The sequence below is a fragment of the Colossoma macropomum genome, unplaced genomic scaffold (assembly GCF_904425465.1).
Source record: "Colossoma macropomum unplaced genomic scaffold, Colossoma_macropomum, whole genome shotgun sequence".
Taxonomy (NCBI): Eukaryota; Metazoa; Chordata; class Actinopteri; order Characiformes; family Serrasalmidae; genus Colossoma; species Colossoma macropomum.
In genome coordinates, this window is record NW_023494794.1 from 12,495,492 (window position 1) to 12,506,566 (window position 11,075).

The window sequence follows — 11,075 nt, forward strand, 5'->3', positions numbered from 1 at the left end:
TTTGTGATAGGCATGAAAGTGGGCAGTGCCTGATACCAGGTCACAGATATGAATTTTAGTGTATGAGCTAAAGGCAAACAGTGACTAATGTCAGAGCGTTCTCATTTATGTCACATGACGACGGTATGCCTTTGAAACTTTCAAAGTGATCATCACATTAAAGAGCTGGAGAACTTCACCTTGTAGGCTGGTTTTCCGAAACACTGAGTAAGCCCAGTACTGGACTGGCAATGGGGATCTTTTCTTTGAGTATAGGTCTTCATTACAGAGAGGTGTGTTCTGCGTAAAAGGTGTAAAATCTAAAACGTATATCTACCAGGGGTGCCCAAACCTCGGCATAAGACTGTATGTCTGAAGAGGGTGGGTGATATATAGATAAATATAACATCATGATACTTGGAGACATTTTTATGATACACAGTATGCATCAAAGTATTTAAATTTTTGGAGGTTAATAAGAAGAAAAAGACAACAAATCAGTAGTGCCACGTTTAAAATTAAAGTCTATGAATGTGAGATGAATACAATGATTTCTATTTAACGTTTCACATACTGCACTAAATCTCTTTAACCAAGATTAGTCCAGTGGTCAGACTGTAAAATCATCTTAATGAGAATGGTGGGTTCAAACAGCTGATTGGAAGTGGGGATACTACAAATAGAATTAAAATATGCATAATAGATTATTATTTAGCGCCGTCCAGCTCTTGACGGCACCACATGAATAGTGTTTCAACAAAATATCCTGAAGGGGTTTCCTGGTGGGTGCTTTTTTTCTTTACATGGGTAGGGGTAAGAGATGTTGTTAAGGGATAAATTGTTCAGTGTTACTGTACTTAATGTTTTGACCGCTAGAGCTTTGAAAATTCCCTGTTTCTGTGCTAACTTGAAGGTCAGACAATTATGACAAAGAAAATACCACTTTATTTTTGTATCGGTGTGCCACAAAGATGTGCTGACAGTTAAAGTTTGAGGCTTTATCAGTCTTTCCTTGGTATTTCCCAAGGTATTTCCTAGATAACTGTTTAAAAATATTCACATCCCTTCAAAATGGATAACAATTACTATGAACACCTTTTCATTTGAACCATGATGTTTACCAAAAACTTGTCAAAACTGGAGAACTAGTGCTAAATCAATTAATACTCATCTTGTTTTCCCAGAATGCTTTTTGGTCAGTGTTAATGCAGCAGATAATACTGGGGCTTCTCCTTGGTCTTGTGTTTTTGGTTCTGTGACCACACGTTGCATGAATTCAGTCTGAGCATAACAGTTGATCATGTGAGATCGTATGACCGTATGACTCGAGATCAGGTTAAGCAAAGAAAACCAACATTTCATTCATCATCATTCCATAAACATAAAGCAGAAGGCTGGAACCAGCAGAAGGAAGCATTTGGGCAGTATGCATCTGCATATGACACTTAATAATTATTTAGGGCTGATACAATGTTTCTTAAAAGCTTGAAATATAGAGGAGTAAATGAATCCAATGAAAGCAAAATCCTCTAGACTTGAGGCAGCTTGTCTAATAGTCAGTCGCTGCATTGTGTCTGTATTCCATTCTAGAATATTCAAGGCCCTGTCCAATTTTACCTTGGCAAGAAGGATAACCAAATTCACCATGTTGTTTTCCCACCAGGGTGGTACTGTACGGTACACATGATCACGCATGTTCTCATCACTTTCCATTGCCAAGTGACCCATACTGTTCCTGAGTACCCGTGCTGAATTTAGTTGCCCTTCTCACTGGGGTAACAAGGGTTCTGAGCTGGAATGCACCGTTGAAGCTAAAAATGACACAGACTTCTGATTGGTTAAATGCAGCTGTCACCGTGTGTTGTCATGTGAGTTAGACAACTGCATAAAAAAAAGCTAGCTAAAACTGCTGTTTGTGACTTTTCACATAAAACTAAATGCTCAGTAAAATGTAAATCAGAACCTGAAGCACTTTCACAGTGCTGTTGTGAGATGGGAAACAGACACTTGACCAGGGTATGGATAGATCTGGGTTCGGATTTGTACATGCACTCTGCTGCACGTTACGGGTCACATGACAATGGAAATAGAATTCCATGGAAAAACAATGGAAATTTGTAAACGAACCATGCTGTACCACACTGTCCAGAGGAAAAGCATTATTAGCTAAAAGGGGAAATAAGTGTGCTAGGACACTTTCTTGCTGTTCGCAGACAGGGTGATGGGCGGCGGCTCTATGTTGAGCTCCTCTCTGAGTTCTTCCAGGTTCTGCTCCCAGCGGCGCTCGTAAAAAACACTCAGTACACAACGTGCACGGCTGCCACTGCGCAGAGCCCATGGCCCAAAAGACCCCATGAGCTTTTGAAGACGTCTGAAAAACACAAACACGCAGCTGAATTCAGCCATTATTACTCTAAGTACAATAGAACACTAATGCAGACTGGATGTAACTTGGTTTAGAACAGGGGTCTTATACTTACTTAACTGGGGGACACTAGTAAAGTAGTTGTCATCAAAAGTGTCCCACTTTTACCTTCATAAAGTTTACCTAACATTGTGAACTAAAGTACAGAAAAAAGTTTTTAACTACATTTTAGTGCATTTTAGTCAATTACCACAAACCACCACAACTACTAACAATAGTAATTATGATTTTCTATAGCTTAAGTGAGATAACAGGCCACAATGTATGGCAGGTAAAGCAAATTTAGCTGCAGAAAAAAAGAAAAAAAATTGTGGGCGGATTTAAGGATAAATTGTCAATATTGTGACGGACGATATGAAGCTGTCTTAGGCTGGCAGTCTCCTTTGTTTTGAATTTTCTTAAATCTGCTGACAGACTTCCTGGCCACATGGAAATGGAATGGTATGGAAAACACTTCGCCTAACACTTCTAGGTCCATCTTTACTGCACTGAGGTTAAACTATTGTCCATCTGTTGATGCAAAATGTGTGTTAGTCATTCTCACCAATGGTAAATTTCAGACTACAGCACTGGCCTTGGCAGGATATGGGGCCACTTTTAATCAATCAGTAACACTGATATGTGTAATAAACTTAAGCAATACTGCTGTGCCTGATGAACGTGTACCGGCATGACACATATTACCATGTCAGTGTCACTGCTGTGCACTGCTATGCAGAGAACCACCCACCTAAATAATATATGGGCACCAGTGGTACCAGTGGTAATTGGGGTAGAGGGGGGCTGAAACATCGTACACAGCAACAGATGGGACACGTCTGTAACTGTACACCTTTATAGTGAATCTTAATGCAGGTGGACTTTAAAATGTCCAGTGGGTATTTCTTTTTTGTTTTTGTTTTAGCATTTTCTCCAATTTTCTCCCCCGTTTTACTTGTATTCAGTTCCATCTGCTAGCTAGGTCTTCGCTAGTCACATGATACTGGGAGGGTGAAGCCTAGCATGAGCCTTTTCTGAATCACATGATGCCAACCTCTGCATCTTTTCAAGCTGCTGCGAACACAACATAAGTGATAGTGGGAGAGGGAGGGCCATCCTACCCAGCCAGAGAAAGCAAGGTCAATCATGCTCTCCTGGCCACAGATGTCTAGGGGATCGAAGTTGTGATCTCCTCAATGACAGGGCCACAGTGAGTATTTTTTCATGAATGAGTGAAGAGTAATAAGGTGATGAATAATGAAATCATTAAAAAATATCCAGAAAATATTAAAAACAGGACATTCTTTGTGAATAGGCACTCTGACGGTAGAGATTTTGGAACGGTTCAGACAAAAGATGATGGTAAAAACAAATAAGAACTACAGGAGAACTCAGTGTCAGCGATGAGGTACCGCCATGTATTACATATTCACTAAAAAAATTCCAGAGGAAGTACTGTTAATACATGTGGAACTCTTTTGTAATGATGGAATCCTCCACTGAGAAACAATGGTCACTACTCGGTTAGTTTTAGTTACGTTTTTTGTCTACAAAATGTAAAAAAGACAAACTAGAAAACACAATACTGAGTTCCTTAAACTACAGTCAGTAAGTTTTAGTTAATGCTTCTTAATTGGCTTAATCACATTGTCACTGGTTCAACATTCTCATAGCAGATACAAAGCCATCTTTTTTGTTTTGTTCAAACTGGATAGATTTTATTATTCAGTGAGATACTTCATGTAGCACTGTCAAAACAATAAGCAGGGTTCATAGTTAGCTCCTTATTAGATACAATTTAGCTACTTTTTCAGAAAAAGTAGTGGCTACTTTTTAGCTACTTCTTGAAAAGTAGTGCACTACTTTTTAGCTACTTTCAAAGTGTGATTGTCAGAATGTTTGTGAATCTCCACCTGACACACCAAACAAGCATAACTGATAGTGTGAACAACACACTGCATTTAATCATGTGCCAGAAAGACACATACAATTGAAAAGCTGCAAATATACAAAAAGATCACCAAAAAGTAAGTTTAAGTGTAATCAACAATCAAATTTACACAACCAAAGGCGTGATATCCACAAATATTTAGACTAAGTAAAGGCAAAGTCAATCATTCCAGGTTTTTCCTACCAAAAATCAACAAAAATAACCAAATACAAACCAAACATTTTTTCTCCAATTTAAACATTTCAGCAAGAGATACTACAGACATGACATTCATAGTCCTTTGTTAAACTTCAGCAACACTTCAGCCTCAAAATTCTCATCAGTGTCCCTGGCTCTGTTTGGGGTAAGAATCAGGCCTGAAAAATCTCTCCACTGCTGCAGAGCTGTTGGGGCTCCACAGCAGAACTAGATTTTTAGGTAAAATAACATAATCCTCCTTTGCTGTAAAATCGTTATAACACACAATTCTTACACAGTTTTCACAATAAATGGTCTTAAACGCTGGAGTTAACACGTAATAACTCACCAACCTTTAACGCTGAACACTGACGCGCAGACTGCTGGACACGCAGCAACGCAGATAAAGAAATGGCAACGAGAGAGTTTTAAGACGAACAATGACAATTTGGAGATGAATGGATTATTTGCATTTGTAAGCATTCAGCTGGTTTCGTGATATGTTTAATCTGCAACAACTTGCGAAACTGAAGTCGCTTCTCTTTCTGCTGCTTCTCGTTCAAATTGTCCCGTTCCACCTTAAATGGCGCAGCAGTACACTCTGGCGCCTCAGGCACCATTTAAGGTGGAACGGGACAATTCAAACGAGAAGCTGGAGAAAGAGAAGCGGCTTCAGCTTCGGGAGTTGTTGCAGATTAAATGTATCAGGAAACCAGCTGAGTGCTTAGCACATACTGAGCTAAGCACATACTGAGACTTATTTACAGCCAAGACGGTAAAACGGACATAAAATGTTGTGGCTCCCAAGGTGGTTTCATTTTTGTTGAAAGGAAAAAATGGCTCTTTTTAACATTTCGGTTGCGACCCCTGAGCTAAGCCTACTAGTAAGGGATGATCAGCGCGTGGGACTCGAACTGTCAAGATTGCACAGTCGCCACCTGCCCAGTTAACAACCATGTTTGGTGGGTTAGATTTTGCGTGGATTGCCTAAAGCCTGTAGCGAAATTGTAGTGAAAATTATCGCTATAGCTTCACAAAAATTTGTAGGCGCTACAGCTATTAGCTACATTTCATAAAACCGTAGCGACTACAGCTATTAGCAACATAAATCTGTAGTTAGCTACGAAAACTTAGCTACTCCCCCATCCCTGGCAATAAGCCATGAGAGGCCATGTGCTAGTGATTTTACTCCACTTTGTGTTGTGTTTGAACTTCCTTAACTGTGATAAAATCACTGTAACATGGACTAAAGTGAGTTATTGAATTTATGAAACAGCACCAATATACAATATGATATTATCTTGATCCATATCTGCATGATTTTATACATTGGGGTGCTGCACCACACCACTGTGTGCTAAAGTTTTAACATCCCCAGTCAGATTACATATTTTGTTGATTTTCTAAGTGAAAAAAAAATCATCCTCTACTGTGAACGCACTTTAGTTTAACATATTGGGCAAGAAAACATAAAATGTAAAATGTGCCATAATTTTAGCACAAGCCACATTTAGATTTTATTCTATTTTCAATATGTAAAATTTAGTAAATAAACAGTAAAATGTTCACTTAGAAAATCAACAAAACATGTAAACTGAACGAGGGTGCCCAGACTTTTGCATGTGATTGTAATTATTTGAGTGGATAACTACATGACTGAGCAGTTGTACAGTTATTCATAATACAGTGGCTGGCAAGTGTCGTTTGTCAACAACTAAGCTACATTTGCCAAGCAACAAATGCAAACATTATCCTATGAAAAGCTAATGGTTAATGGTTTTCAGTCAGTGCAGTAATACAGAATTTAATTGATGTGTGTGGTCATATGTGTGCACTGAGGGCTTTGTACAAGGCCAATCAGATTTTAGAACGGGAATTATACATACAGTTCATTACGTAAAGAGGTGTGCTTTTCCTATCCAGTGCAATGAGAACACAAGGGAGACAAAGGCCTCACCTGGTGGACAGACGAAGTGGACCCAGGGCTGCTCCCAGAATGCACATGGGAAGACCTGTCTGAGCAGCCTCAAACCACTTAACTGCAACTTCACCTATAACATACAGCAAAAATATTCCCATTACTCTCCTTCAACACTCAAATTAACACACAAAGTAATATCTACTACACATACACAGTGTGCTTTACCATTTGTGCTGTACAGTATCTGACACTGTGGTAACGTGGGCACCAAATCACAAAGAGTGGTACTTAATTGCCTAAGAAGCATTTGATATTTTCCTTATTAAAAATACACAAATTTAACCCTAAAGAACCAACTAAATATGACTGACTTTGTAACACCGTCCCTGAAAATAACAGATCAAGCTGGTACCACTTACCAAGCATATTGGTTGGCATGCCTAGCAATGTATGTAGTAGATCATGCACCTCTCTGTATCGCTGCATCACATATGCTAGTTCTTCATCATCAACAAACTTCACATCAGCGCGTGTGTCAGGCGTGACTTTCTGAAAAGGAACAAAGACAACACTAAGGTGCTAAGATGTTTCAGGTGAAAAATACATCAATGAAATTGTGCTCTTACATTCTCATCCAGGAATCTGAGATATTCTCTTCCTAGAGAACCATCTGGAAGAGTGGACATACTGGAAATGTCCAGTGTAGACAGGCGGATCCTTGGACGTTCTCTAAAGACATGTCAACGGTATTACAATGACAAAGCAGAGTTCAGTTGCTGAGACTGGAGTGAAGGTCAATGGTATCAATATCAAGAGCTCCGCACACAACTGGCCTGTATGGGAGGGTGGCTAGAAAAAAGCCATTACTTAAGAAAAAACAAATCAAAGCATATCTGGAGTTTGCTAGAAAGAATTAGAGTGGATAAGGTTTTGTGGGCAGATGAAACAAAACAAGGAGCTTTTTGGCCAAAATTCAAAATGCTGTGTGTGGCGCAAACCTAACACTGTCCATTATTCAGCAAACACCATCCCAGCAGTATAGGGGTGGCAGCATCATGTTGCAGAGTTGCTCTTCCTCAGAGGGGACAGGGCATCTTGTTAAATTTGAAGGATGACCGGATGGTTCCAAATACAGGGAGATACGGTAAGACAAGCTTGGGACACTGATTCAGAGCACAAGGCCAACAGCACCAAAAAGGTGCATATTCTACAATGGCCAGGTCAAAGTCCAGATCTAAATTCAATTGAGAATCTGTGGACCTATTTGAAAACTGCAGTCCACAAGCATTACCTAAACAATGTGGAGCAAATGTACATAAATTACTCCCAAACATTGTGCAAAGCTGGTAGAAACCCCAACAGATTTAAAGCTATTATTGCAGCAAAAGGTGGTTCTACCAAGTACTAGTCTGATGGGGTTGAATAGGGGCTGAGAAGTGTTTTTCAGGTTTTAAGTTGTTTTCTTCTGCTGACAAATAATGCACTTTGACTTTGAAAATATACTTTAAGAGCACATTGGTTTGCAATAAAAAACAATGGAACAAGCTGTGTCATTTGTATTCCATCTGATTACTTTTAAAGGGGTTGAATACAATGGCAAGGCACAGTATGTCATTTCTTTTTGCATGTTACATTGTTTGAAAAGAACACTTTAAAATCCACTTCCAAAAAGAACATGAAAATTTTCTGTTTGGTAACATTTGGTGTCCTTTGGTGTAAAGCAGTATCAGTACTCAGAAACATGAATTCATGATCTTTACTACTGCTAATACTATGATAATTTTATCAATATCGCCCAGCAGTGCATGGGGGTTCTGTGTAGTACAATGTTATTAGCTCTACAGATAAGTCATTGTAACTGAGTTATATGAGGAACATGCAACCTTAGAAACAAAGGTTTTCATACTTGAGAATGGTGTAACCTTCAGGGTCATTCCTCAACCTGTTCCTTAGTTTGATCAGGGCCAGGTGCCCGGTTGTCTCCCCAAGCACTGCCACCATATCTGTGGGAAGGAAAAACAATATGTTCTTTATTTTCAATGATACTGAAAGCTCTCACCATCCACAATAAAGGACTAGTGTATTATTGTTGTTGATGGTTTTTTCCAAAAAATAAATTCGCATCTGCTTTTTTCCTTTCAATATTTTTTTTTCAATTTCAAGTTATTCAGGAAAAAGGCATTTGATTTTTGATCATTTCAGTCAGCAATTGAAACTAAGAATCTAACATTTGCAATACAAGCCTCACCGTGTCTGTAGGGATTCTGCAGAGCAGCTACTCCAGATCCCACAGCCAGCAGAGCTTTTTGAAGAGGGCTGGTTTGGATGTGACCTGGATACAACGTGCCATAGTGGTGGTCTGAACTCCAGCTGGTGTGCTGCTGCCTGGCCAAAACTGCAGTGAAGAGATGTTCAATGAATGCCTTAGTTTAATGCATTTGCTTCAGTCATACACTAATACCATATATTAACTAGTTGGCTAGCTAGCTAGCTGGCTATATTATTGAGTTTTGTCAGAAAAAGAGTCAAATCTAACTGTCCTCGGTAGAGGTGTGTAGACTGATACTGAAATATTTATGTTTCTCATGCTGACGTTTCTTTTTGAGAAATAATCCTCACGTAAAAACACAGATACTGAATGTTTTCTTTCAGTGCACCAAAAGTGAAAGTGAGAAAATACGCAATAGGAACAACCTGAAAAAACAGTTTTGTGTGTTATTTGAGCCAAAACCTAAAAACCATTTACTAGTGAATATGTTTTTGGGTTTATAGGTCTGTCCCCATTTATGACAGCGTGGTCTTGTATGAACGGAAAAAACTGCAGTGGGGAATAAACGCACCATGATAACAGACCATTTGGAATTATTTCACTCCACTATTTCAGTTATATATATATATATATAGTCAGTTTATGTGCCAGTTTAGTAAATTGTTGACAATATTTTTGTCGTTATCGTGATCGACTTTGATATTGTGATAATCAGCGTTTCTGAACTTATCGTGAATATCGTCCATAAATCAACTGCATATTTCATTAAATGGAGTGCAAAATGGGTCCTGTTCGGTGGTTGTTTTTAAACCTGACACTACTTGTACTTCGTGTCTGGGTCAAAATATCATGATATGTATCATGTATCGTGAAAATGTCTATTTTGCCATATTGCCCACCTGTCACCTGAAATATATTATGTCCACATTTATTGTTTTTCATTGTAGAAAACACAAATAATTCATCTTTCATACATCAGAAGACATTTAAAAATGTTAATATCGGGCATATCAGTTTTGGTATTACTTAGTGTCAGAACAAAAGAAAATTAGCGATATCGCCTATTCCTTAACCTCTGCAATCTAATTCTCACAGGAGATATGTGCATCTTTTGTACATTTTCTAAACCAGTGAAGCCACATGACGCTAATAAAATAAACTGACCTGAACATTAAAAAAATAACAAGCCAGGTTTTTGCTCAGATACAGCTTTGTAAATAAATAAAAACTATATTATTTATATTTATTGAATTCGTTCAGCAACTTTTTAACTTTTGCATACATTATAAAAAAAAAAAAAGAAAAAAAACGTGTTTATACCCTCACATAACTCACATAAAATAGAACCAAAAAGGGTTATTCTGTTGTTGTGGTCAAGCTTGCAGCAATAGAACCACCCTTTTTGGCGCTATATAGAACCATTTTCAAAAATATTCAAAAATATACAAGACATTCTCCATCAGTCTGAAGAACAATTTCACCACACAAAGAACCATTTAAGCATGAAATGGTTCTATATAGAACTTATGGTTCTAAATAGAACCATTCCCTTTACTAAATAACCCTCGAAGAACCATCTTTTAAAGAGCGTAGGTTAACAGAATTCCACTGATTTGTCCAAATGTATGCATAATTAAGTGGTTAAGATGTAAACGAAGTCATTCAGAGTGGTCTGATGTGACATGCTTCTTTCAAGAAAAAAAAAATACATACATTGCAGAGAGGTCACTGCAGGGCGTTTGTAGGGCAAAATAGTACGGACAGAATTATTACAGACTATTATAAGACAATTGTACCATTACAACATTACATATAAACACCCTTACACGTGTAAGTCCACCGGTCATATTGGACAGTACATAAAATGCTTATGTTTGCGTTGTAAACGTCGCGACCCCTTGTTCCTATCACCACCACAATATAGAAATCGGAGGCAGAACGTCTCTCTACAATATATACAATACTTCATTTCAAATCAAATCACTCTGAATGACTTTGCTTACGTCTAAACAATTTACTCATGGAGACAATTCGGTGGAATTCACCTTTAAGTTTGTCAGCAAACTAACCAAATTAGCTAGAGAAGGAAATACTCTACAGCTTAGCCACACTGCACTGCACACTAGACAGACAGATACCTTAGCTTGATCTAGCTAGCTGGCTAGCTCCGACAGAAAGTTATATTTAGCTGGCCCACACAACGTACTTTTGCCGTTAACTGAGAGAGACACGACATTGTAAGTATATCGGGATAGTTTAAACGCAGTCATCCTTTAGTTGTTGTTTCGCTTTGTCTTGAAGTTCAAACCCTGTAGCTCCTCGGGCGAATAAAGCTACATTATTGCTGATATGGCTGCTTGGCTGGTTTAACGTC

At 38.4% G+C, this 11,075-nt stretch overlaps 1 protein-coding gene across 1 annotated transcript; it reads right to left on the reverse strand.

The window, feature by feature from the left end:
* Positions 1-901: 901 nt before the first annotated feature.
* coq4 (coenzyme Q4 homolog (S. cerevisiae)) lies at positions 902-11,073 on the reverse strand. Its single transcript, XM_036580209.1, has 7 exons — positions 10,908-11,073; positions 8,681-8,827; positions 8,339-8,435; positions 7,059-7,161; positions 6,852-6,981; positions 6,469-6,562; positions 902-2,350 (listed from the first exon to the last, which is right to left on the reverse strand). Exons 1-7 carry the CDS (start codon positions 10,969-10,971, stop codon positions 2,167-2,169), a joined length of 819 nt encoding a protein of 272 aa, XP_036436102.1. The 5' UTR covers positions 10,972-11,073; the 3' UTR covers positions 902-2,166.
* Between the last annotated feature and the right edge of the window lie 2 nt (positions 11,074-11,075).

What these genes read in the sequence shown, in the direction of transcription:
- coq4 (XM_036580209.1), bottom strand. Translation starts at nt 10,971, where the DNA reads ATGACTGCGTTTAAACTATCCCGATATACTTACAATGTCGTGTCTCTC. An exon ending in TCTCTCAGTTAACGGCAAAA is followed by an intron (nt 8,828 to 10,907) that starts GTACGTTGTGTG and finishes TCTTCACTGCAG; the next exon opens with TTTTGGCCAGGCAGCAGCAC. An exon ending in GCAGAATCCCTACAGACACG is followed by an intron (nt 8,436 to 8,680) that starts GTGAGGCTTGTA and finishes TCCTTCCCACAG; the next exon opens with ATATGGTGGCAGTGCTTGGG.